Consider the following 26,108-nt stretch of genomic DNA (forward strand, 5'->3'; position numbering starts at 1 on the left):
AAGTATAGAGGATTGTACAGCCTGGCAACTGCTGCACTGATGTTTTGAAGGGATTGTGGGCAATTAGGACTGGTATTTAGAATTGCTAATAACAGCACTTTGAGCATTGTAGAACAAAGACAAAGGCTCAATAGAGATAGCAAAAACTTTTCTCTATATACTGACGCCTGCTGGTCCCAAGGCACAGTAGCAACATGACTAGTAGGGAGTGACTGGACACAACAGGTGCCCTGAGGAAGCGTGGAAGATGTGGAGGACGCCAGTTGGATTACCTAACACACAAATCTCATTCACGTGACTCAATGTAGAAGGTTAACAAGGTACTTCCGTGGGGTTCCAAAGGTAACTTGTCTTTTCTCATTCATACTGAGCTTAACTACGGAGTACATAGTATCCACTGATAAGAATCCTGTCGTCGATTAGGTTATGAACCTCTGTGCTATCTATAACATAGAGGTTGATCTACAAAGCTCAATTGGGAAGTTATTTGAGCAGATGGTCAGTGATCGCAGAGATTCCTCTGGCATACAGAGTACCGGCTGTTTGTGAGCTGGCATCACAATCGAACATTACTTATGGTTAAAGGTCCCGTCAACCAAAGAAAATCCCAATCCTTACAGCTATAAAATAACCTTTTATCAAGGCTCACTCACATCTTATCCGCACTATTAGATTCTATAAAAAGCACAACTGAATAGGCCCTGAATCGGACTCCCCTCACTACATATCCATTGGGCCTTACTTTGCTCTCGTGTGGTGCAATATCACGCAAAAGCATGGAAGACGGACAGCAGCTTAATTCGATTCAGCTGGTTCCAAGCAACATGACTGGCTAGCAGGGACTAAGGGCGCCCTGGTGGCCCCCTTCATGCATAAAAGGCGTCAGAAATTCAACACGGGCGCTTAACGGTATCCAGTGCCAGGCAGCGACCATCCATATTTTTTGCATATGGGGGACCAGTCTCCGGGTCCCCCAAAATTATTTATGGATATCTATACGCTTAATATAAATATAGTTGAGCCCTACGACGAGAGCCGCCAATGAACAGCGATGTTTTCTGTGATCGGTCTGTTATTTACTCCCCTTTGAAACTCGTGAAATGCGTGATTAACTAAATACCAACCGATGGAGCTTCTTCCTGCATCTTTGAAACTTGCTACCAAGGGAAAGAAATGCCGGCGAATTAATCCCTATACCGGGCGCCTAGGTATCATCTTCCCAATGGGTGATCTACAGATAGGAGCCTAGGCATTCTCATACTTACCGCCTTGCCCCCATTTCCACCACTCCAGGCGCTTAGCTGTATATTCAGCCTACTACATAAATATGGCAGAAGAAGCTGAATGTCCTCTCAGAACTCTCTTCCCTCAAACGATTATCGAAGCACAAAGCAATATTTCTATACATTCTCAAGCTATTGTCTACATTACCAAACCCCTCCCCAGCTCCTCTGTCAGAGTCCTCGTTATAATAAAAAGCCTCGAGCCGAGTATCAACTATGGAGCCAGCCATCACTATTTTCCAGTCTTTCTCAAAGCCACTGCCGCACGTTGACTCGGACAATGTCGAATACCACACAATGACGTCGGAGGCCGCATCCAATCAGAACCAGGACCCTATCCGTGTCCTCACCAAGAAGGATCCTGCCATTCTTTTAAAAAGTGCCCAAGAGGCCCTCCAACTTGCGACGTCGATCCCTGGATGCCTTCAACAATTGATGCCACAGCTCGGGACGAGTCATTATATCCGTACAGAGAAAGATGTCCTGCGAATTTCAGCGTTGCAGCTTGTATACCCTGTGAATGCTGTTTTATCGGGAATACTCCCAGCAGGTGCGACACTTCGATGCCAGTCTGAGGTGGTTTCGCAGAAGGGCAAAGCTCGGATGGATCTCAGATGGCATTACAAAAAAGCAGGCAAGGAAGCCACTGTGGCTGTTCTTGAGTACAAAAACTTAAACACCCTACAACTCAGGGATTGGAAACCCATAATTACCGATGCGGCCGGTGCTACTGCAGTAATTGACAAAGCGGCGCATAATGACAACCTTTCACTACTTCAAAGAAATGCTCTGGGGTTGTCTAGGCAAGTCAAGAAGTATTCCAAGGAATGCAAAGACGTCGTCTTGTTTGACTGGTATAGCATGTATATTTTCGACTTTGAGGGTACAAACGAGGACCGCCACCACCCCTTTCCAACGAGGATCACTTATTCCAGCGATTCCAGCAAGTTTCGACGCTTGCTTCTCGGCATGATCTACAGGAGACTCAAAGAGGAGGGATTGGTCAAAGCATAGTAATGTTGCATTGGAAACCCCCGTACCCCTACTATTCCCTGACATAGGGGCATTGGTTATTTCTTTGCCGCTGCGAAGGGGCCACATACAGCCTCTTTTGACAGAGAAACACGGTTCATATTTCGCTCGGTGGATAGGATGGAAGGAGAAGATTAAGGGCACAAAGGTCCATGGATCACTTTGAATTGAACATGTATTGCGGAACAAAGGAATGCCGCATTTGATACTGAAGCCGCGTCTATGTTTTTGCTAAGGTCGTTTGGAGTTTCTTTCCTTTGCCCTACTGGACTGGAAATATCTAGCCAGTAACCCGCCCTTGTTTTGTATGCTCCTTTTTTTTTTTTTTTTTTTTTTTTTTTGACTTATTTTGGAAACGTAGTAATGCAACCATTTCATCCCTTGGAAGTTGGTCAAAAATCACCTGCATGTCGTAAATTGAGTTTTGAATTTGAAGCACTGAGCAATCCTCCGTTGAACAATATCGGGAGCTTCGTCGCAGGGTGAGTGAAATCCCCGATATCACACGCTTGTCGAACGAAGGAAGCGTCGGGTTGATCGGTTAATCCGGTTCCGTAGCATAAGTTACCAAGGTTACGTCGTAACAAAGTTACGGTGGAAAATCCAAGTCCGTCCGATCTCCGACTCCAAAACGGAAGTCATTTCCGCGCTTGGCTAAAGCCGCATCGGCCGTCTGATAAGGCTGAGCTTCAGACCGCGGAGTTAAAATTTTGACATCATCCCCCCACGAACGCCAAAACACTCGAATGGACCTGGACTCACCGGTGACGTCGCAGTCGGAGGCTAGTGCTTACCATGAAGAATGACCCACTCCAGCCGCTGAAGAATCCAAGTGCCAGCCGTGCTGTCTGGTATTTGTCAGTGCACTACCAGCTCGCGTGAGACAACACCGTGCACCTTCAGCTGGCCAAGATAGCCAAGGGAATCGATGCCATGTATGGTTCGTCGTCCATTTGATTTCAGTCTTGAGTCCGGAGGAGATGGGAAGAGGTTGCCTGCGCCTCAGCTGAGCGGTTGTGATAAGCTGATCTTGCAAAGTTACGGAGGATTGCGGAGCAATTCCACCTCCGTCTCAAATGCGCACGTAGCATATCGCTTTATCATAACGTAGAAAATGCCGCAGAATTTAAAAATCGTTCTTTGGAGCTGAAGGAAAGAATGAAGCGTCCTTCATCCGCTCGCGATTCCGCTTTGCCAGCTCCATGCTGCGTAGTTTATCAATTCGCATCTGATAGAAGTTCCTGGAAAGAACAGATGAGCGTGTAGCCCTATGAGAATCACCGTAAAACGTACTTGTGGAGTGTAAAAATGCGAGGGCCGTCCTCACCTGTAACCCCTCCAGTATGAGCAGCCTGTATTGCATTGATCTGCAAGAGCCGTTAGAACCCATTCACAACAGGAATTCGAGCCATTAACCCATGCCGACAGACCTTTTCATCCTTTTCCTTCTCAGCCTTTTTCTCGTCCTCGTTCTCCTTTTTCTTGTTCCCCTCGTCTTTTTCTCCCTTCTCCTTTTCTTTTTCCTTCTCCTTCTCCTTCTTACGTTTCATTTTCTCTTCATACTCCTTTTTAACCTTCTCTATTTCCCTTGCCATCTCTTCTTTCTTCTTTTTGGCCGCCACTTCTTCTTCATCAATGATGGGTGAGCAGAATCCCTTGTCCTTCAAGTGGATTGGACATATGTAGAAGAAATCCTACCCACAGAAATAAGTACAATGCAGAGACATAAAATCACCAAAATGAGGAATTAGGAAGGAAATCCTCTGAGCAAGTAGTCAATAAAAGGCCAAAATCCATGTATGTACCTTATTGTCTGGCGTAATCAGCACGCTTGAAGATGGCTTATAGCAAATATAACATGACCGTGCTGCGGAGTCCGCGACTCTGCGTAAATGCCATCTATTCGGGATAAGTGATTGAGCCATTTTGGATTGCTCAATATATGATCGTCTTCACACAGCGAAACCCTGGGACCCGTGATATGTGTATGTAGCGCAGTTGGTTTTGAGTGCTCGTTGGGGAAGTGGGGTGTGTTTTGTCAGCGGGAACAGCATACGGTCACATGAATTGTGCCCTCCCCTCCTATGAGCTTCACAAGCCCTCCTATGCGGGTCATATACGTGGGATATTATTATAGAACTTCTGTCCGAAACCAAGAACCTCACCATCCCAATGGTCCTGGCAATCGGTAGGAGCCTGTGTTTGATTGCATATTCTAAAACCGCTAGGCCGGCCAGTGCCAACACAGAGCAAAGCTTATAACCGCACTCTGATGTTATATTAGAAACTTCAAGGATCTGTATTAATATTTTTTTTTTCTTCGAATTTCACAACTGATCCATGAGAGTGAAATCCCGTTCGGCCGTGAAGTATGTCTCTTATATGTATCAAGGTACCAAACCAGAACCAAAAAAAAAAGAAAAAGAAAAAGGAGAGCGAAGTATGTGTATATATGGCCAGAAAAAAAACGAAAAAAAGGGGGATTTTCTGCCAATGATTTCAACGCTCAGCACTCTCAATGCGAGCAAAACAACCTTGTTCGAGCAGGGATATAAAGAACATTCAGCCAGCCCCTTAAAAGAGTAGAATAGGACGTTCGCATCCAAGTCTGCCGTAAACACATCACGAAGCCAATCAACTAGTATGAATTATAAGAAACCCCCGCAAGGGGCATATTAGAATCAAAGGGTCTAGCAAAAAAAAAAAAAAACCGCCGTTGCAATTTGGAAAATTGAAAGTTTTTGAGCCAACCAACGGATAATCTCGAGTAATTGGAAAGAATAATTCCAGTTATTCCCCAGAAGGAGACACAAGGAATATTCGCGCGGCGAAAAATTATGGCTGTTAAACGATGTCAAGAACCCGTCATCACTTCATCAATGGTATGTACTGCGACTCTGCTTGTCGCTGATCGAGGTCCAACTTCCGTATTTTCTCCTTCTCCATTATCACCTGGCTGCTCTCCAATGCTTGGGAGTCCTTCGTGGGGTGCTTCTTCCTTCATACACGCACTCTCCAGCGTATTTGTCCATTTCCCGCTTGATCCATTATGGCTATGTTTCAAGTGTTGACGGAAGTGATCGGCGCGGTAGAATTTCTTTGCCTGATTACATTCCCCAAACTTATGGATGTTGATGAGGTGCTCCATTCTCCGATCCCATTCGGGCTTTGGGAAATTCGTAAATTCCACCCCGCAGTATCCACAAGTATCGTGTGAAGGACCGTTAGGGGTTTGACAAGTCGGGGAAGCTGAAGGGTGGAATGCAGACTCGGGATTTGACAACGCAGCACAAGACCAAGAATGCCGTCGCAAATGCAGAGAATTCTGATGCCGTTCGGCTTCGTTCTTGTTTTTGAATCGCTTATTACAAAACTGGCACGTATATTGCTTTTCCATCTCATGGGCACTGGAGCCGAGGAAACTCATTAGTTCCGTGACCAATGTAGAAAATAAATAAAAGTAAAAAATAACAAATGATATGCATACCGTAATTCTTCCAGGCTCTCAAGTTTCTTGGGCTTCTTTGGGCAGCATTCGCAAATATATAGTCTTCCTATCCTTGGTGCAGTAGGCTTTGAGAGACCAATACCATTCTGTGTTGAACCCTTTCGTGAAACCGAACTTTTCATGTCCACAGACTCGGCATACTGCGAGCGATGTGATGTAGGCGGCAAGTACGATCTTTCATAGCATGTGTCCAAATCGGAAGTGGGTGAAATTCCTCCTGGAGACGGCCCTCCAAAAGAAGAAATGCTGCTCGCCGCAGCAGAGAGCCCAGTCGATGATGCATATGATTCTGTTCGCAGACTTGATGATATCGAGGAGATGGATCCGTGACTTCCTGGATACCGGGTAGTAGGAGAGGTGCAGCTATTGGATCGGAGTCCCAGCGCTCGCCTGTCTCTATCTACATCCGTAAACCCATACATTGGGTCCGCAGCTGCACCCCGTGGAGGTGACGAGGCCCTTCGTTTCATGCTATTACGCGATATAGACGAAAAGCCTTCTGTAAAGGACATACGCCCCGGTAAACTGGGTTGAGAAGTCGGTCCCGCATCATCCATTGCAAAATCAGTATCTTGCTCGGCGAACATTCCTTGATCATAGCTCGCTTTGCTAGACCGTTCCGAAATGCTGGGTCTTTCTTCTGTTGGACGACGTCCGGAGGAATTACTGTTGTACCGCTCCCGGGCATGGTTGAAGCTGTCGATCTCCATGGGAGAGTGCACAGAGCTATCACCGGTCGGACTATGGTACCCAACATAATCTTGCCAGGCCCCCATTTTTGTGCCAGGAGAAATTGCGGCGGACGGGGGACCACTGCCCCATCTTGGAGGGATATCCCTTGGGCTCAACGACCCATCGCCAATCGATAAGGTCGAAAGTGTTCTGGTTTTCGAATGGAATGGCAGGCTTGTGCTGTTCAAGGAAGTGCCCAAGCTCGACGCAAGCCGTGGAGGGGAACCCGGTTTCCCGATTTTCGACAAGAGGTGTTGGTCGTAGGCATTTGAGGAACGCTCAACACATTTCTTTGAAAGAGGCTTTTCTCCTTCCAGACTATATCCCATCCTAATTCCAGGAGACGTAAACCACGAGGATTCAAATCAGCCAGAGATCCTCAAAGAAACTTCAAGTGCAAAAACGGACGAACTGGCCAAAAAGATGATTTACGGTAAACAAGAGGACAGGTATCGAACGGTGAAAATATCAATGTATACTAAGAAATGTGCTCTGTAACCGAAAGGGTGCGACAAAAAGTGTGTTTTTTAATTTTTAATTTTAATTTTTATTTTTTATTTTTTATTTTTTTTGGGTTCGTAAGGCTATGGGTTATTCTTCGTCTAGGGGTAAGAAAAGGCGAAAGACTAACCGTGAGCCGGAGGGGTTAGAACCAAGTGAGCCTGATCGAGCCGCATCCGGAGAAGTCAGTTGCCCAGATGGGCTTGTTTCCGACGACGGGCTCGTCGCAGCTGACATCGCCGCTCCGCACTTGAACTCGTCAGGGAACGAAAAAGTCTCGTCCCGACGGACAAGAGGCGGGCGACTGTGACCGCCAAAGAGGCTGGACGTCGGCTTTATAGGGGCCAGAGTTGGCTTTCCTTCGAACGAATTGCCCCATTTCCACCCGGAGTCGTGGCCCTGCGCGAGATCCTCAATGAATCGGGGCGGAGGCAATGGCGGCGGCGCCAGCGGCTCGTTGGAGTTTGGGATGGCCATTGGTCGCCCATACGATGACGGCGAGCGATCAGAATTTTTCGAATACGACGGAGATCTCGAGGGCAGGCGGTGGTTCTGTTCAGTGTTGGTAGCAGTGGTTGGAGTTGAGTGACACACGCGTATCGAGGGCGGCGAGGCCAGGGAGCGATTGTCCATACTCAATCATAGGTAGCCACGCAGTCAACATCCGCATCGACCAGCCGACCAAGTTCTGCAAGGACGACGGATCGTGAAATGATGCTCGTGGAGCGCCGCGACGTGTGTAGAGAGTGGCAATTGTGGCAAGGGCTGCGGGTCTAAATCAGTCTCAGCTGGGGGGGAAGGTCGAGCGGTCACCAGGATCATAAAGTCGGTCAAGAGGCGGGAGAGAATGGCCACGGAGAGGGACGTGCAATGGAGACTGGACAGCGGCGATGGGGAACGGAAACGACAGAGGGTGAGCAACGGGGCGTTGAAGGGAGGAAATAAAGACGGGGAACGACGAGGTAGGATGGGGGAGGATGTGGTGGTTGATTAACGGGGAACTAAAACTGGAGGGGAAAGGATCGTATAGAAGCAACTATTACTATCTGGGAGTGACTGGGAACAGCGAAACTACCACAGCAACTAAGGTTCCAAGTGGGAGGAAGTGTGTGTGTTTGTGTGAGTGAGCGTGTGTGTACTCCGGTATGTGTTTGTGTTCTCCCGCCAGCTGTACCTGGCTGTTTGATTATCCCAATCTCTCCATCTGCATGTCTGCGCCAGGTGCCGGTCCTGTCTATTCCTGTCCTGTCCTGACTCCTATCTCCTGGCGCTCTCCTTTTTTTTTCCCCCTCCCTTGCTTAAGCTTTGCCCTGCTCGAATTTGCCCTCGTTGGCTCTGTTGAAAGGGCTAAAACGATAGGGCTGAAATAATACCTGGTTTTGGTTTTGTTGTTTCTCCGTTGGACAGTCACAACGTGTATTTTTACTGTTACATTACGCCGATCTGGGTGACGGGAGTGCGCTACCTCGCGGCTGGGTCCCTGATATCAAGGGAACAGCGCGTCTTCCGGTCGATTCTGCAATTCAGCATTATGATTAGTGTCTCAAATCCCCTTCGTCGCCGTGATGAGCCAGGGCCAAATTGTTTTAATGTCGATCCGGGGAATTGAAACCGGCTGTCGATTGAACAAAGCCAAAAATAAGGGGGCTCGAATTTCTTTATTTTATTTTCTTCCCCTTTGGTGAAACTTTTCTTTTCCGTTTTTGTCTCTTTTTTTCTGTGGATTTTGAAGATTGACATACGACTTGTGCGGAGTTGTCGATTAATTTAGCCCTTGTCCACTGCCCACGCCGAGCGAATCAAGCCTGGATGCCCAGACATCTCGGATCCAACCTTGGGGAGATTGAATATCGAATTTGTAGCTTTTGAAACAGGGCAGATGCCCCTCCCCCCCAAAACGAGACATGAAACGGCGCGGCGCTATTGACAACGATACTTTCACTGGTTGAAGCGTTAACGTGAGCAATCCAGAAGAGAAGTGACATTTCCATGGGAAGCGTGTGGGCTGGAGCCACGGTTAAGATGAGGTGCGCATTGTTGCACTGCAAGTTGATCTCTCGGGGACCATAAATACAAGCCCGGAAAATGAAATACCAGAACAGAACATGTACTCGGGTAGTTCGGCCCTACCACCAACCCGCCTGTCTGTTCTCAACGCCGACAACTAACTGTTCATCCTTTAATTGCGGAGCGGAATCACAAAATGAGTCGTTCGGTCTGCGAATAGCAAATCCTATATTATCGTTCGGGTAGCCGGTAGAAGCACCTGAAAAAGCTAACAGGAAAAAAAGCGAAGGAACAATGTGCAGAAACCCATCCTTACAAAACAAAGTTTGTCCAAAATTCAATTCTCCATCGCAGTTTGCGTGGGAGGCGGGTGATGCGATTAAGGGAAAAAAGAACAAATGTCATTCATGGATAGTGAGCAGCGGTTCGACTTGCTCCATCTGCGAGGAAAGCGGCAAGGATGGGCGAGCCCTGCAACCTACTCCGGTACACCGTCCTGGTCTGAAAAGTATGGAGGGCGCTAGGGAAGGGTCAGGAGAACCTCGAGATCCCTGAAGGCAGTTTCTCATGTCGGCACGGGCTATCATGCGTGGAGGAGTTCCATGTCATCCGAAGCGTCGAGGCCTCTTCGATCTGGGGGAGCATCGAGTATTTCAGTGTTATCTTCCTACCTCGCTCTCCCACAAGTGATGGGAAAAGGCGGACAGCAGCCGTGGACTCAAGACAAATGACGAAGGTGACTAGAAAGAGGGAGGATACATTAGGGAGATACACACATACATACATGTGTATGCATGCAGCGGGGACCGTAATGTATGGAAACAACAATAATAATAAATGTGGTTACAAGGAATATGCACTTGACATCACCGCCCGCACCTTTACAGGCACGAGGAGCCGAAATTCGCACCACAAACGGTGCATTGACGTCGTATCCAGGGATAGGGTCCTCGTGGGCGGTGAAGCGCACAGCGTGGACGCCTTTGAATGGAAGTCACTGGGCCCCAAGAAGCGCTCAGTGAACCAGACTCGAGGGGTTAGTTTAATTGTTCAATTTTTCTTCTAAACATGAAGCAACTTAACTCCTTCGCGATGTCACAGGGACCCTCATACAATAGATGTAAGTATGTAACTATGGTATGGCTGATTCCACGGCCCAGCTGAGGACGGACCCGTTCGATTACCGCCTGCGACGAAACAGATTCAGCGGCTAGCGGGCTTGGCGCTAGGAAACGGAATGGTCAGTCTGTTATAATACGGCATTTAAGCTTGGGGCATTCCAGAATGTCCTCGGAAACCACAGGGCTTGCCTCGACACGGGCGGGACCGCACCCCAAGCCGCGGCGTGATTGGCCTGCCCAGGGGTCAATTGATAGGGTTAGCAGGGGGGGGTCAGCACCTTGCCCCCACCGACGATTTTGCACTGCCACAATGACAGCAATGCTCTCTCTCCCACCGCGCACCCTGACGGCGACGAAAACACCTCCTGTGGAAGGGTGGGAACTGCATGATACGTTCACAGAGGAGACCGTGCGCCCAACACAAGCCTGCCCACTGAGGACGGAACGGGTATTATTCCAGTGATGGGGATGTGTCCGAGTGGGAGCAGCTCGGTTTGACGGCCGAGAGTTGGACTCACCTGACGTCTTTAGGGCTGGCCAAGCTAGCTTCACTTCCTTGCTTGGGCCGCTTTAGTCCCGGGTTCCGATTTGTTGTGGTGAGAATCCTCACAGGACGCTGCATAAAGCCAAGCCTTTGTTCACGTCTTCTGAGTTCCCCGCAGAGTTCACTTGTGGTCCTCTCTCTTGTTGATCTTAATAATGCTTTGTTGTGGGAACTGTCCTGTTTACCCAGCAATCTCGAGAGGATGTGCTGGCTCTTTGTCGCAAGCATCCAGAGGAGTTTACGGAGTAAGGAGTACGGGATACATGTGGGAGCTACTCTTTGAGTGGCAACCAGCTGCCAAGACTAATCAACAGCCAAAGCTGATCAGAGGTTGGAATCGGCCCGCTGGATGGACCAGCCACCATAACTCTTCGATCCCCCCGGCGGGGGGGGGGGGGGGGGGGGGAGAAAGGAAAGGAAAGCAAAGAGAATGAGAGGGTTTGGCCTGGATGAGCTGGCTTTGGGAGCTTTTTTCGGATCGATGACAATTCAGCTCGCCTTGGCTCACCAAAAAAAAAAAAAATTGAGCTTCCTGCACTTGCGTGCCCCAAAGCGCCGCAGAGGCGAGAATGTACTCCGAGGCTTGCGGCTATTCGTCCCTGTTATGATCGGAAGCTTATACGCGGGGGCAAAGCTGAATTTCCCTGGTATTGTCCCACTCCCCGCTCCCGTGCACACAAAAAAAAAAAAAAAAAAGGACCAGAATTTGAAGCGGAGGTGTGTGGAGCCAAATCGCTGACGGTTGGCTCGTTGACAAGCTTAAGCTGCATGAGACATCCATCATCAACGGCAATAGTGAGGGATTTTGTGATCAACGCTGGAACAGTGCGGAGTTTCCTGCATGTTGAACAGCTAGCCGAAGAACCCCGAAGCAAGGGCAGCAATAACTGAACATTCAAGACATTCGTGCCGCTCTGTATGAAACAAGGTAGTTATTGGACGGAGTATGGAGAACTGTCCACCACCATGTTACCCGAGCTCCGTTATCGTGGTACAAGAACGCAACATCTGTAAGGCAAAGTTCGCAGAATTGCCCGGATTGTTGATATCTGCCGGTATCTGAATTCAAGGTGATGAAATATTTCTGCTCTTTTAAGTTCACGGTCATGAGAGATGAGTCTTCACTCCTCAGTCCATCTCAGCCTTAACGAGCTCAAGGTGCAGATTCAAACGATGCCATTATTTGTGCTCCCACCGCCGTGGCAGGGCGAAACATGCACTCCTCTGGTCTGACAAGGCGCGAACAACCCTCGTAAAGTGCATGTTTGTGTGTAGAACTCCGTCCTCCGTGTCTTCCACCAGACGGGCATGGATGTCAACCACAATATCTCGTGCCGAGACAGCCTTGTTGAGATCAACTCGTATCCTGATGATCGTCGACGAGCTTTGCTGGTCCGCTTTTCGTGAAGATCACATTTAACTTCTCCGTAGCATCCTTGTTCATTCCCCTAGCTGGGAAAAGGCTGTCCCGCGGCCGTCAGTTCGTAGCAATTCAGAGTAAGAAGCCAGTCTCCAGATGAAGATTTCAAATGCTACCTGTAACTTGTTCCGGCTGTGCACTCCTCTCTCGCCGTAAGCCAGCCAATGGAAGACCAATGGCATTCCTTTTTTGACACGCACCTACGTCAGAGCTTGTCAGGAATCCGACAGAGACTCATTATCATTCCCGGTTCTCAGTACCCACTGCTCACCTTGATCGACCTGCAAATTTTGGCCAGAACGTGACAAGCAGGTATTGTATGCTCATTCGTGGCCCCGTAGGGATAAAACTCATGCGCCGTGAACCATGTTCCCATGATGATTTCCAACAATGAGACTATAATATGCATGTATTATGGTGCGCCTGCCACCTGGCAAACCCTATACATAGCTATGATTATCAATCACAAGGAAATAGGGACAAGATGAGTTCCCGTCTCAGCTCCCGTGCGCTTACCCCGCATCGTCCATGAGCATCCTGGGCCCAATTGCTGCTCAGCGGACGGCTCGATATGAGACCTCACAGCCTTTTAAGTGAATACGGCGGGAATCGGGCCGTTTTATCAATGCTTCCCAGACCCCCAGTTCTCCGTACCCCCCCTGTTGGACGAGTGAAGGTGGCCTGGCACCGATAATACCTCAACCAGAACGCTTGGATACGTGCGAGTGCTTGCCCCTTGGCCCACCTGCGGGATCGGAGACACGTGCTGTAGATGATTGACGTTGTAGGGCAATGAAGGCAAACATCTCCCGGCTGAGGAATGCGGTTGAACAGGCAGCGCATCGCAGCCACGGCGGCAGAGCTTCAACCCTAAATCGCCAGACGCGGGGAGCCGTCACACCGCCCAGGGTGTTCTGCCATCCCCATTGGCCAGCCGGTCTGACCAGAACCAATTCTGCCGCCCAGCCCTAACTAACCTTCGCGCTCGCAGGTTCCAGCCAGCCTTGGGAAAGGCCCGCATAAAACCACGATTACAGCAATTTCCAGGAGCGAAGTTGAATCAACAGGGCTAGATTGCATGCTCACGCCGAGACCTCTTTGTTTCACTCACTCAGACCCGTCATTCGCATCCCACGGCACGTCCTAGGATATTGGGTTTGCGCGGCCGCATCTCAAAGCAGATCACACCCTACAAAACTTGAGCTATTGATACTGTTCGACACCGCCAAATGTCGATGAGCAAAATTGGAAATGATAGTCTCTACCTTGGCGGGTTCGTCCTTCCATTTTGGCCCTCTGACGGGTCACGTCAAGTGTTGAAACTTGGCCTTGACTTCGCCGGTTGTGAATCATAGCTAAAATGTGCCTACAGTTTTATGTCCCTGAGCAACACGCTCGCCCTCAGAAATGCAAACATCACTCACGTCGTGACAGTAATGCGCGGCGGCGTAGACAAAGATCGGTTTAAATCCTTTCAAGGACATTTACACATCGCCGTTGATGACATCAGTGATGAGGACCTTTTGCAATATTTCCCAACTACCAATGCATTCATCCGCTCAGGTCTCGAGCAAGGAGGTGGTGTTCTTATCCATTGGTGAGACAACTCCCTGTCATTTCTTCCTCTTTACTGATTTTGCGGATCTCTTTTCCCCCATGGCTGTGTTTTTGCGATACCCTGGCCGCATGAGAAACTGGCCACGGAGGCTGTTCGGTCCACGTTGATTTGGCTGGCTGGATACAGCAGTTCCTGTGTTCCCACAAACTTTCGTCGCCTTGCGACTTGTGTAACATGGAATGCTGTGTGGCGCACTGTCCCAATCAGAGATCTCCAGTCCGAAGATCATCTTTCCTCTCTGGCCTTGAGAATCCCCCTTATTGCACGTGACAGTCGCCACTTGAGTCGTCGATTTTTTGTGCTGTCTCGAGTCCACGCACTGACGTTTTGCATAGTGCAATGGGGAAGTCTCGGTCGGCTACAGTGTGCATAGCCTTTCTACTCCATCGAGATCCTACTGCTATTGATCCACATGAAGCTCTCAGGCTCCTCCGTGAAACTCGACAGATGTGCGAGCCGAATGATGGATTCATGGAACAATTGAAGCTGTATCATGAGATGGGATGCCCTGAAAGTGTAGAGAATCATCCAATATATCAGCGCTGGCTGTATCAGAGAGCAGTGGAGGAAAGTGTGGCATGCGGGCGTGGTCCGGAGTTGGAGGAAGTTCGGTTTGAAGATAAGGCTAAGAGTGCTAGCCACAGTGACGATAAGGGGGTGGAAGTGAGGTGTCGGAAATGTCGGTATGTGATGTCTTTCCCCTGCAATATTTTTGTTACCTTTCCCGCCCTTCTTAACTCATTTTTTAGGCGCCAACTAGCAGCCCTACCTTTCATCATCCCCCATGACACACCCCAGCAACAATATACTAAATCTCAGCCCCAAGCCACCCAGCTCTCGTCTGCTTGCGCGCACGTTTTCCTCCACCCGCTGACTTGGATGCGGCCCTCACTTTTCCCATCCACAGATGACCCGCTCGCCCAGGAAACCCCATCTGAGTCCCCTCTAGCTGGCCGGCTCGTCTGTCCCAACGCTACATGTGGCGCAAATATAGGAAAATTTGCTTGGCCTGGTATGCGATGCAGCTGTGGTACATGGGTTGTGCCGGCAATCGCGCTGGCCCGGGCTAGGGTCGATGTTGTCGACGTTGGAATTAGGATAGCAGGGTTGGCGGGTGGTGGCGCGGGGATAAGAATGCCTCCAGGCATGAGAGTACAAGGAAATAAGGTCGAAGAGGAGAGGGGGCTGTTGTAGAGACTATTGCATACAGACTAACCTGGATTGTTAGTTTCGCTGGCTCGGCGTTGGGCGAGGGGGGTTTGCAACCGCATGAACATGAGATATATACACACTGAGAACCTTTACTGTGTTCCGTCTTTCTCTTCAATCATTTGGCGCCTCGAAGGCGAAGAGCGTCGGGTTCTCTTTGCAGGCTTCCTAGAAGAATAGAATTCTCCATATCATTTTCCGAAGAGCTCCTGTCTACACAACAACATTGCCAGCTCGCTTCAACGGCGGATCACCTATTTACATGGGCGGGTATGTATATGTGTATGTACATACATACACAGCGCGATACGTAGGTATATACCTCGTCCAAAGGCCTCGGCTAGCCCCAAGGCGTTAATTAAGATCACGCCTCCGCCGGCACCCCGCCAACGTTCCGCTCCGCTTTAACACCCCTTGCCCCCTCCAGTGCCCATTCTATGATCTTTCCGTCCTCCTCCCTAGTCACCTTCCCCGCCGCTTCCTCCGCCGGAACCCAGCAGACTTCATAATCTTCCCACGCTTCCCGCGGCGCCTCTATTGGCGATTTCTCCGAATCCACCTCCGCTAGGTACCAAAAAATCAACTTGTAGGAATGCTGATAGGCACGTTGTTGAACTGCAATAGGTTCTATATGCCATTCCAGAGGCTCCAGATGCCCGGTGGATCGTTCCCGCTGAGGTATGCCAGTGCTTTCAGCGCAAGCAGATACAGGCTGATGGCCGCACACAGGATGATTATTATTCCGACCAAGAATAGTACAAGGAGGAGCGGGGCAAGGAGGAGCAGCGGAACCACCAGCAAGAGGGAGATGAGCCACATCTTGCGCCCCGGAAACAGGATCTGTACTCGTGCTATTTACAACCGGATCTCTCTCGGGAGGCCGGTGCGCGTGTACCGCGTTTGTGGCTAGCTTGTGCGGGAGGAGCTTAACTGCGTAACCTGACTCTTCGAGTGTCTCGCGGACGGCGGTGTCATGCAGAGATTCGTGGATATCTTTTCGACCTTTGGGAAGGAAATATTTCTGGATGCTGGGAGAATAGAGGACGAGTACAACGTTTTTGAATATGTCAATGGCGACAGTGCCAGCCGAGATAACAAATGAGTCCGAGAGATGCAGCATTATATCGGTAGAGTTTATGTACTCCCGAAGGCAGCTGTATGAGTTTAATAGATAAATGTTTTACAAAAAAATAAAAGTAAAAGGGCCGCTCGTCAAAAGTTAAGCATTGAGTTTTGGTCTTAGGTAGGTATAAGTCAAATAAGAAACCAAAGCGCAGTGATGGGGAACGCCTGATTCCGAGCCAGGGCATGGAGGGATCAGAACTGGGGTCTGGAAAGGATCGAGACACGGGCCTCAACTGTCTCGTTCGGGTTGTTCTCTCTTTTCCACTTCAAAATGATGGACATGTGCGGATTTATATTGCTGTTGCCTAACTTGCGAGTTACGGGTTGGGCGACAAGCTTTTTTTGAAATTGACAAAAGCACCCTGTACGAAATTTTAAAGCGTCCAAGTTCCCTTTTTCTTTTTCCTTTTTCTCTTTTAAATAGAAAAGGCCTGGATGAATCGCAACAAGCCGGCGGTTTTTGGTCAGTATCAGGACTGCGGCTGGCGTCAACATTTTCATGCCTGAGTACTCCGTATTGCTGGATTAGGCAGATGGCCATCGTGCTCTCATAGAACTGGAAAATCTAGTTTTTAATATTGTGCCAAAGTTGTAAGGCCCAAATAAATGCTAGAGTAATATATACAATGGAACATTGGTATCGTCACTTACTAGTACACCCAAGACTTTGAAAAAGACTATCTATTCGACGCCCGCTACCTTGCCAAAACCTTGCTTTTTAATAAAAATTGAGATTGAAACGAGACAATGCCACACCAATTAATCCATCACTGATAGACCAGCAGCCTGCCTGGCGAGTTGAAGGTCCTTTCCTACAACACCCACTTCTCGAAGGTAAAGTCGGAAAGTAGCTAAAAGTTTGGATAGTCCAGTTTTTAACGAAGAGAGCACAAGTTCGACTTCATCCACCTTCCGTGCGTTACACTTTGCCTTCTCATTAGCATTGACTGGGAAATCAACATCTGTCCAGTGGACATTCATGCCCTTTTCGCCAACGAATGCCTCAAGGGCGAGAATTGTCTCCGTGAAGAGTCTCACCACTGCAGGAACATCGTTCTGCACCTTTCCAAATTGATCTTCGGCCAAGCTGGCCACAAGAAGCATTGTGAGAGACTCAGTTGCATCAATTAATGGCGCAACCTGGTCGTATGGTGATCCCAGAACGACTTCACGCAGGCGTCGTTGATAGGGCCTCCGGAACGGCATGCCAAAGGGACTACGTAAAAAGCGTTGCAAGAGCGGGTGAATGGTCGATGGGCTCCCAGCTGGTGTGGCACCCGCTGTTGGATTCGTAAGCAGTTTTAAGTCTTGTGCAGATGCAGCAATTCTTTGTTTTTGTTCTGGGCTTAGCACCATCGCTGAAGCTCGGTCGAAAATTTGACGTGCCTTAGCTTTGGCCGGGGGGGTCCAATCAGGGCTTTGGCCGTATTTTTTGGCCACAGAGCCAAAGGCGGCTTCAAACCTCTCGGGTCTCGTATTTCCTTTTGGCATAGCAAGGAAAATGTTATCTTCTTTCGGTGCGGCAGCTAGACGGGGTAACGTCTGCAACGAGTCGTTATCTGTTGTTGCTTGCTTCATTTCTTTGCTTTCAGGGGCGGAAATGGTTGTAGGAGCTGGTAGAGGACTTTGGAATTGCGTTATCCGTCTGGTGATTCCTTTAATAACATCCGAAGCCGCATCAAATACTTGACTCCACGCAGAACCACCTTCACGGTCAATATCACTAAAAATTCCTTTCCGACGATCAGGAAACTGTTGACTGATAAGACATAGCTCCCACAAAGCGAATGTAAGAACTGGTGCCTTTTTGGCTTTTAAGCCATTGAGAAGACTTCCATTCGGATCTTTCGCATCGTTCGTTAAAGGCAGCCCCTTTTTAAGCGGCGCTCGACCTAAGAATATCGAAAACAAACAATTTGACATCTGCCACAATACAACAAGCAACATGCCTGACACTGCTGACCGCAGCAAAAATGTTATATGTAAAGGCGGTATAATTCCGGGAGGTTCTTCTGCCGATCTTGGGAAATTCCAGAATAATTTTGCAAAATAGAGCGTGAAACTCCACGCCCGTTTTCTCAAAAATATCACGTAAATGAACGGTCCCACAACGGTGGTTATTCCACTTCGGACGGCAGCATGGCGAACTATTTCTTGGAGCGACCTCGTGATACGAGGCAGTAGTGGTTCCAGTGGATGAGTTCGCCGGTCGTCAGACTTATCGGAAGGTTTAGCCACTGGAATGACAAGCTCGTCCCAATCATAATATAGGTGCAAGGTCGCCTGGGTGACTGCGAGGAGGAAGTAAAAGGAATGAAGATATATTGGTCTCTCGTTAAGTTGTGCCCGTTCAAAGGACCTAGGGGATCTGTCAGGCGGGTGCTTTGGTAGAGACTTAGGGTTCACCAACCTTCCTGGTTTCACCCAGTTTAGTTCCGCATCGGTTGAAGCTGACCAGATATACACTTCGCTAAACCACCATGCGGAGAATAGATACCAGCCGAAGGTTTGAAGCAGGCTTACAGAAAACATTGTTTGCCGCCATGTCTGAAAGGACGAAACTGTCGTACGGGCGCCAACGTGAAGCTGGCCTACGCGAAGAATAAATATCGACAGGCTGGAAATGAATAGAAGCAGTGTTCGGAGCCCGCAAGAACCTAGCGGAAACCATGACCAGAAAACTAAGGTTCGATGCCGCTGTTAGCTGCCATGTCCTCACATTCTTCCAAATGAGGCTAGAAACGGAAACCTTACGAGACGCCTTGGTGCCAATTAAAATAGATATGATGTAACACACAAGAAGAGCCGAAGCTGAAGCATGAACAAATCTCCGATGGAGAGTCGACGTTAAGATTCGCCTGTAGGGTTTTGCCATAACGGCGGGGAGTGCTGCCATGGCGAGATGAAAGAGAGGACAGACAGACTTTATAAAAGGAGCGCGTATTTGTTATCTCATCATTGACGTAAATGTAGAATGAAATTGAGCCAGTCCGGAGCGCGAATCTGCGAGTCACTCGAGTAATCCAGTACAAGCCTGGTTAGAAGCTGTTGAAGCTGCTCTCTCGAAAAGCAACAAAAACAACAGCCTCAAGTATCAGCCACAAAGTTTCGTTGCCCGGCCACACAATGCGAGCTGTGGCACAGCAAAACTGGAGATGACATAATCGGCGGTAACTTAGTTACATCATGTGGTTTCAAAGGCACCATTCCAGTTCGGTGAGGGGACGGAGTTGCAAGGAAGCACTCGAGTCGCTCTTCATTCGTTTATTTTCCTTTTCGTTTTCGTTAGGCACCGTATTCGAGGATACCTTAAGCCACCGGTTCAGTCCACATCATGTCCTTCGATCGTCTTTCGTCGCTAGAAGCCGGAGCTTCTTCTGGTGGACCAGGTATTGGTGCATCATACCATGATGATCCCGACTTCCAGCGCTTGACGGAGTCTCTGTCAAATCAATTATTTACATTGACTTCAAACATATCCCGACTGTCAAACCAGATTGGTCTACTTGGAACAAAGCGTGATACCGAGCGGGTTCGAGAAAGAATACATAATCTGTTAGAGGAAACCCGGGATGGATTTCGAGTAGTTGGCGAAGGGGTGAAGAAGGTTCAGACATGGGAGGATATAACTGTAAGCATCAATCTCCTTCTCGAACCTATGCAAAGACCGCTAGTAACGGGGTTTGGTGCCCGCAGCCTGCGCAGAAATGGACACAGCAGAAACTGTCGTCGGAATTCAAGTCAACTCTTGAAGAATTCCAATCCGTTCAACGCCGCGCCCTCGAAAAACAGCGCGCCTCTGCAGCGGCTGCACGGTCAGCTCTTGAGGAAACTGCTGCCGTTGAATCGCCCCAGGAAGGACAATCTCTTCAGCAATTACAGGAGCAACAACCGCGGCTTGCTTCTCAGGAAGAAGTTGATTTCCAGGATGCTCTGATTATCGAGCGCGAGGCAGAGATTAGGAATATCGAACAGAGTGTGGGCGAACTGAATGAGCTATTCCGTGACGTCGCCCACATTGTCCGAGAACAAGGAGGGCAGCTAGACTTAATCAGTGAGAACGTGGAGCGAACGAGGGATGATACGCGTGGTGCTGATAGGGAACTACGAAGTGCTAGCAGGTATCAGAAAAACGCGAGGAATAAAGCTTGCTGCCTTCTGCTTATCCTAGCGATTGTCCTAGTCATTATCGTCCTTGCTGTGACCCTCGGATGATACGCTGAAGCATTTCCCCGGGGCCGCCAGTGTTGTATGGTTATATGGGTTCGGCGCTTGCTTTATGATTCCCTCTCAGTTGGTCATCGTTCTCAGCTTATGATAATAGCAGTGTATTGTTATGATTGGTCGAAGTTCTTTATACATTTGGTGTTACATATCATACAATATCTTTCCTAGTTTCTCATAATAATAAATAATAATCATACATGCCTTGTTTTATGTCATGAGCAGTGACTTTCTGCTGCGAGGATATAGCCACTGGGATATTCATGATAGCCCCAAAAAACGGCCAATCCTCATTTTCCACCCTTCCAATGAGTTCAGCTTTGGGCGGACATCCAGGTAAAAACTCAGCTTTCCGTCTGGACCACTAGTACCCAATCCTAAGCCGCCCCCAGATTTCCCCTGGTAAAAGTCGATAACGTATTCGACTCTTTCACCACCGCATCTCTCTACCACCCAATCATGGCGGTCAAATGGAAGCTGGTAGCCTAATAGGCCATTTAATCTCGCTCTCGGGCTCAAAAATTGAGTTTCCGTGCCTAATCCTCGGAATGAATATAGTTTTGGGCCACCACATTTTCGACTTCCCGGGTCCGAAGTAGGTGCCCGAGATTCCCAGGAGAGGATTTCTAGCCAAGCCCGTTCGTTGACGGCATTGTGGATTGGTATTATTGATGCTACAGAAGTAGCAAGTTCTTTGGCGGACGTTGTAGACGTGAGAGTTCCTTTACGCATTAAGGCTTCAAAAAACTGGCGTTCAGACGGATAGACCCAGTTGCCCGTGGTTTGGTCATGGCCTGTTTCACTTTCGGAATTTGAAGGAGCAGAGTGTGACGCAGCTGAAGATGACTGCTGGGCATATGGCGAAGGAAGTTGAGATGGCGGTCTTTGTTCGGAATGGCCGGATAAGGCTCGTGGGATACTGCTAACCTCCCTGTCTGTGGAAAGGGGTCTGTGCTTCACTTGTGGTGAATTTGAGTCAGTGGACGACGGCTCTGGGGCGGGATTCGTGGATTTCTCGGATGTTGAAAGCCAGGCGGCACGGGCCTTATGATCGACCGGGCACGATGAAATTTCCTCGGGGTTGGGGCGTGGAGGAGGACTTGGTGCCTGGCTTTTTGAGAGCCAGACTTCGCGAGCTTTGTGGTCGACAGGACACGATGCCGCTGGTGGAGCGGCGGTGCTCTCCGTCGAAGACGGCGTACTAGCACCAGCTCCCATGATGACAGCTCAAAATATCATGCCAAACAGTCCATTGAAAGGTTGAGGATCATGTTTGTCATTGTTCAGAGATCGCTCAGCTTCGAATGCTTTTCGTCCCTCGCGCGAACAAAAGTTGCTCCCGCTGTCAGTTGCAAGTCCCAGCCACTTATGTGGCTAATAAGCTAACCTATCCCAGTTAAATGTTATCCCGATACTCGGTAACGGATTATAGATTATCCGTGCCAAGCTGGACCGGACCTCACGGGATCTCCCAGCCGGACCAGACGTTAACCACTTGGCAAACCAACAGTATCAATCGCTGGCTCCCGGACAGGACTGTTCAACAGTCATTGCAGTTTTGTTTTAGGCTTGGGTGCAGTGCTTGGGACCATCCTTCAAAGTGGCTAAATCAAAGTCCAGTTCCTAACAGGGTACCCCAAGGCAATCAACATTGCATTGCTTCTGCCTGTGTCAACATAATGATGTTTGTACCCACATCCTGGCAACCCTGGAGCTGATAGAATTGACCTTATCGGAAATGTGGCCATCTCCTGTGGGATATTTTTGTCAAACTAATCGTCCAGGTCCATGTGCATGTTGGAGTAGCCGCAGATATGCTGGTACATAGAACATCCTATTCTAAACAAATCCATGCCGAATCGGCTGTTGACAGCAGGGAACTGTTGCTCTGCTGCCAGGCAGGAAGGCCATCAAAGTGACGAGATATCCCTTTCCGGATGACAATTGAAACGTAAATCGTTAGCCTTCCTGTTCTTCTCGGTTCTCAAAGCGTCTTTTGCTCTCTGGGCACTTGCATTTTGAAACAACCGTACCATTTTTCTGATTTGCTTGAAAGAAACAAGCTCATCAGAGTTGTCTACGGCTCTGTTTGGCGCCATTGACTGGAGAATCTTCTTTTAGTAACTCGGTCTCTTTTTCTTTCTTGGCCATGTCTACATACTCTCGGGGCTGCATGGCATGCGCACATGCATACTGCAAGGAATTTAATGCAGCTCTGACTTTTTATGGCTGGTTGCATACATGCCTAAATGCGCCAGTGATTGACATCCGAATACGAAGCTATTTAAAGGTTAAACATCAATTGCGCTTTACATGTACGGAGTACTCTTTTCGCATTTTGGATGTTTCAACCCGAATCCTACCTGTGCACGTATCCGACTCGTTTTTGAGTTATGCTGCGTATACGGTAAGTGGTAATACTCAGACTCGTTCAAACGCATCCTCGGTCGTGGAAAAAATCATCAGAATTAAATGAGCGCCGGGTGCCGATAGGCGATATACATAAATGAGGCCTTCATGAGCGCTCCATAGCCGACATGGCAGTGGTCCGTGACACTTATCAAGGGGTAGATGGGCATTGCGAAGGTAAGTGAAAAAGTCCAGTCAGCTTATCCCTGAGCCTTGGCGCTGGATCGTCCCATCGCCCTGGGAAAAAAGGGCCGAGAGCTCAAAACTACACCGGCTATTGCTTCGCCGGTGGAACGTATTCGAATCAGGCGGACACAAATGCAGTGAATTAACTGCGAAGTCTCGTCGGGCGCAGCCGGACCCACCGGTGGATCCTCAAATTGCAGTTTCGTGCGAAGTTTGTCGATGTATGGAGTACTCCGTATTATTCCTTGTCTGCAACCGCTTTCATAAGGGCTCCATCAACGAAAGCAAGGTCTAAACGGAGGGGATTTCTAGCCTTGGGTATGATAGACGCTAATGTCGTGGTGGAAGCTATGTTGCTGAAAGTCCCAAAGTTCAAGCTCCATTACCGAGCAGATAGGGACAATATATTCTGTGCACTGTAGAAGATCGATCATGGTGGTAGGTTTCCGCACTCCTAAACCTAGGTAACCATTGTAGATCCATGTTATATTTTAATTTATTGAGTTCTTTATCGAGCTATACCAGGTTTCAACAGCCTTGAAATGATAGCTCCACCCTACAATTGAAGTGACGATTTGATGCAAACAGCCATATCCTTGTTGCTGGCTATATCATAGAGGACGCTAATCCTTCATCTGTTGGTTCATGGTGAACAAGGTCGTCCTGCGCACATCAACATTGATTTGGAAGGCTTATGCAGGAGGTCTAGTATGTGAAAGAGATTGCTTGTGCTACATTGTCCCATGTATTTTTTCCATTTGCAGAAGCATGGGAGAAAAAACTGGAGCTACACAAGGTCATCTCAACGGACCGCCGTGATAACCGAGCTGAGCCCACGGGATCCCTCAGTTGCAGTGTTGGGTATAAAAGGAGCACCCTTCCCCTCCCTGATCAACCTAAACACTAGCAGAGACGTCGTCTACCAGTCGTTCAACACCCAGCAATTGAGGTTCGTTTCCCTTCCAGTTTCGCACAATTAATAATGATGGGCCACAACAAGGATTGGGTTCTTTTCCTTTTGTTTTTGCAATGAGATAAAAGAGACAGCAGCTGACTTCAAGGAAGAAATTATAGCCCAGCTGAAGCATCTAGACTGATTAAAAGGTAAAGCCAGCCTCAACTCTACCTCCGAGTCTAGGTATCTGATCATGTAGCTCAGAGAAAATACTGTCGACTAGACCTCAGACTCCATAATGCAATTCACCGTGATTCTTGCGAGTGTTCTCTCTCTCGCCATGTTTGTTAGCGCTGAGAGAGGTTGTGACCCGGGCAGTTACGACTGCGGCATTGAAAGAGATCGAAAAGTGGTCAAAGTCTGTAACCTCGAGGGTGGCTGGCAGGTTGCAGCACGGTGCGAGAAATGGCAGGACTGCGAGGTTAGGGGCGGTGTTGGCTACTGCGGATAAAGGTCTGGTGAGTGTATTTTATCTGTTAGACTCTCAGGGCACGGGAACAACATAGCTGATGACGGTTCAAATTACGGCTTCTCAGCGATGTCATATCATTCTAACGGTGCCCAAAGATCGGGTATCAAGCGATGTATGATGGAGTATAGAGACAGAAATAGGCTTGGATAGTCCCCTATTTCATTCATGTGAAGAGATTCATTCATGACAGCAAGCTCTACCTGTATCCTCAGAGACACTGCACTAGATTATAGGAAATTCTGTCGGGGTTAACCAGCTCACTGGTCGTCGTCGTGAGAAAGGTGGTGGTGGAGCGAACCTTAATTTAGTTATTTAGTTACTCGTTAGCCAACTCCTATTCACAGAGCTCAGCTCCCTTCTCTTAACCCCACCATCCCTCCAAACTGCAGAACGTATTTCTTGCAACCTTAAAATCTCCAACAAACATCACCATGGCAGGCCATGACCACAGAGTCTACCGCTCTAGCACTACAGCTCCAGTGAATATTGCTGTCATTAAGTACGTCTGGCCCCCGCCCTGAGACACTATTCCAAGCTAATCTGGTTTTTAAGGTACTGGGGAAAACGAGATGCGACGCTCAACCTCCCGACCAATTCCTCTCTCTCTGTAACTCTTTCACAAGCCAATTTGCGTGCGCACACCACAGCTTCATGCTCAGATAGTTACCCGCATGCTGAAGGAGACACCCTGGTTCTCAACTCAAAACCCCAGAACATCCACGCATCCAAAAGGACATTGGCATGTCTCGCAGACCTCCGTATTCTTCGACGAGCTCTAGAGGATGCAGATCCATCCCTGCCGCGACTATCGGCCTTTCCTCTGCGCATTGTATCGGAAAATAACTTCCCAACTGCCGCAGGCCTCGCGAGTTCGGCTGCAGGTTTCGCAGCTCTGGTTCGTGCAGTTGCCGATTTGTACGACCTCCCCCAGTCTCCGAGCGAGCTGAGTCGCATCGCCCGCCAGGGTTCAGGATCTGCATGTCGTTCGTTGATGGGTGGCTATGTCGCCTGGAGGTCCGGTACGAAGGAAGATGGTAGTGATAGCCTCGCCGAGCAAGTGGCGCCAGCGAGCCATTGGCCTGAGATGCGTGCATTGATTCTCGTTGTGAGCGATGCGAAAAAGGATGTTCCCAGTACGGAAGGGATGCAGGCCACCCGTGCGACCTCCACTCTGTTCCCTTTCCGTGTTACGTCTGTAGTACCTGAGAGAATGGCAGCAATGGAGAAAGCCGTTCAGAACCGAGATTTTGCATCATTTGCAGAGATCACAATGCGAGACAGTAATAATTTCCATGCGACATGTCTCGACACGTGGCCACCGATTTTCTATATGAATGACGTTTCTCGCGCCGCTGTGAGGGTGGTTCACGACGTAAACCGGGCCGCAGGAGAGACAATTTGCGCGTATACCTTTGATGCTGGTCCGAATGCTGTTATCTACTACCTCGAGAAGGACTCTGATCGGGTTCTGGGCACATTCAGAAAAATTTTGAAACCGGACACAGAAGGTTGGGGTGAAACCAAGCCGGCTCAGGACGCTACATCGCTCCTAGGAGAGGTTGACCCGAGAGCTGTTGACATGCTTACAGTGGGTGTGAACCGCGTAATCCTATCAGGTGTTGGTGAAGGACCTATGAAAGTGATTGAACATCTTGTCAGCGAGTCCGGGGATATCCTGACCGGCTCTGGCAATTAATACTATGGAATCTTTGATAAATCTTTTGATATTGATTGCGAGATCCAAGCTTGGTCGCGAAAGTTA

General features: G+C 48.8%; 10 protein-coding genes across 10 annotated transcripts; 5 read left to right on the forward strand and 5 right to left on the reverse strand.

The window, feature by feature from the left end:
* Window positions 1-1,580: 1,580 nt before the first annotated feature.
* Window positions 1,581-2,297, forward strand: D8B26_003568 (uncharacterized protein; the record flags this gene model as incomplete). The annotated part of the gene is made up of 1 exon (XM_066124188.1): window positions 1,581-2,297. One exon carries the CDS (start codon window positions 1,581-1,583, stop codon window positions 2,295-2,297), a length of 717 nt encoding a protein of 238 aa, XP_065980267.1.
* On the reverse strand, window positions 1,855-4,240 carry D8B26_003569 (uncharacterized protein; the record flags this gene model as incomplete). The annotated part of the gene is made up of 4 exons (XM_066124189.1): window positions 1,855-3,556; window positions 3,643-3,682; window positions 3,746-4,009; window positions 4,121-4,240. The coding sequence occupies 4 exons, from the start codon at window positions 4,238-4,240 to the stop codon at window positions 3,486-3,488; spliced, it is 495 nt and encodes a 164-aa protein (XP_065980268.1). The 3' UTR covers window positions 1,855-3,485.
* A 372-nt stretch (window positions 4,241-4,612) lies between these two features.
* On the reverse strand, window positions 4,613-6,931 carry D8B26_003570 (uncharacterized protein). Its single transcript, XM_003068198.2, has 2 exons — window positions 5,803-6,931; window positions 4,613-5,722 (listed from the first exon to the last, which is right to left on the reverse strand). The coding sequence occupies exons 1-2, from the start codon at window positions 6,882-6,884 to the stop codon at window positions 5,170-5,172; spliced, it is 1,635 nt and encodes a 544-aa protein (XP_003068244.2). The 5' UTR covers window positions 6,885-6,931; the 3' UTR covers window positions 4,613-5,169.
* A 3,627-nt stretch (window positions 6,932-10,558) lies between these two features.
* D8B26_003571 (uncharacterized protein) lies at window positions 10,559-12,972 on the forward strand. Its single transcript, XM_066124190.1, has one exon. The coding sequence runs from the start codon at window positions 11,159-11,161 to the stop codon at window positions 11,465-11,467; it is 309 nt and encodes a 102-aa protein (XP_065980269.1). The 5' UTR covers window positions 10,559-11,158; the 3' UTR covers window positions 11,468-12,972.
* A 219-nt stretch (window positions 12,973-13,191) lies between these two features.
* On the forward strand, window positions 13,192-16,099 carry YVH1 (tyrosine protein phosphatase yvh1). Its single transcript, XM_003068197.2, has 4 exons — window positions 13,192-13,421; window positions 13,521-13,745; window positions 14,102-14,449; window positions 14,516-16,099. Exons 1-4 carry the CDS (start codon window positions 13,378-13,380, stop codon window positions 14,958-14,960), a joined length of 1,062 nt encoding a protein of 353 aa, XP_003068243.2. The 5' UTR covers window positions 13,192-13,377; the 3' UTR covers window positions 14,961-16,099.
* D8B26_003573 (uncharacterized protein) lies at window positions 15,340-16,108 on the reverse strand (the record flags this gene model as incomplete). Its single annotated transcript, XM_003068196.2, has 1 exon — window positions 15,340-16,108. Exon 1 carries the CDS (start codon window positions 16,093-16,095, stop codon window positions 15,340-15,342), a length of 756 nt encoding a protein of 251 aa, XP_003068242.2. The 5' UTR covers window positions 16,096-16,108.
* Window positions 16,109-16,679: 571 nt separating this feature from the next.
* Window positions 16,680-18,996, reverse strand: D8B26_003574 (uncharacterized protein; the record flags this gene model as incomplete). The annotated part of the gene is made up of 3 exons (XM_003068195.2): window positions 16,680-18,459; window positions 18,511-18,781; window positions 18,855-18,996. The coding sequence occupies 3 exons, from the start codon at window positions 18,994-18,996 to the stop codon at window positions 16,860-16,862; spliced, it is 2,013 nt and encodes a 670-aa protein (XP_003068241.1). The 3' UTR covers window positions 16,680-16,859.
* Window positions 18,997-19,434: 438 nt separating this feature from the next.
* D8B26_003575 (uncharacterized protein) lies at window positions 19,435-20,315 on the forward strand (the record flags this gene model as incomplete). Its single annotated transcript, XM_003068194.2, has 2 exons — window positions 19,435-19,731; window positions 19,797-20,315. 2 exons carry the CDS (start codon window positions 19,435-19,437, stop codon window positions 20,313-20,315), a joined length of 816 nt encoding a protein of 271 aa, XP_003068240.1.
* A 270-nt stretch (window positions 20,316-20,585) lies between these two features.
* Window positions 20,586-21,542, reverse strand: CYT2 (Cytochrome c1 heme lyase; the record flags this gene model as incomplete). The annotated part of the gene is made up of 1 exon (XM_003068193.1): window positions 20,586-21,542. The coding sequence occupies one exon, from the start codon at window positions 21,540-21,542 to the stop codon at window positions 20,586-20,588; it is 957 nt and encodes a 318-aa protein (XP_003068239.1).
* Window positions 21,543-24,777: 3,235 nt separating this feature from the next.
* Window positions 24,778-26,042, forward strand: MVD1 (diphosphomevalonate decarboxylase; the record flags this gene model as incomplete). The annotated part of the gene is made up of 2 exons (XM_003068192.2): window positions 24,778-24,845; window positions 24,899-26,042. The coding sequence occupies 2 exons, from the start codon at window positions 24,778-24,780 to the stop codon at window positions 26,040-26,042; spliced, it is 1,212 nt and encodes a 403-aa protein (XP_003068238.1).
* Between the last annotated feature and the right edge of the window lie 66 nt (window positions 26,043-26,108).

Source organism: Coccidioides posadasii, chromosome 2 (assembly GCF_018416015.2).
Source record: "Coccidioides posadasii str. Silveira chromosome 2, complete sequence".
Taxonomy (NCBI): domain Eukaryota; kingdom Fungi; phylum Ascomycota; class Eurotiomycetes; order Onygenales; family Onygenaceae; genus Coccidioides; species Coccidioides posadasii.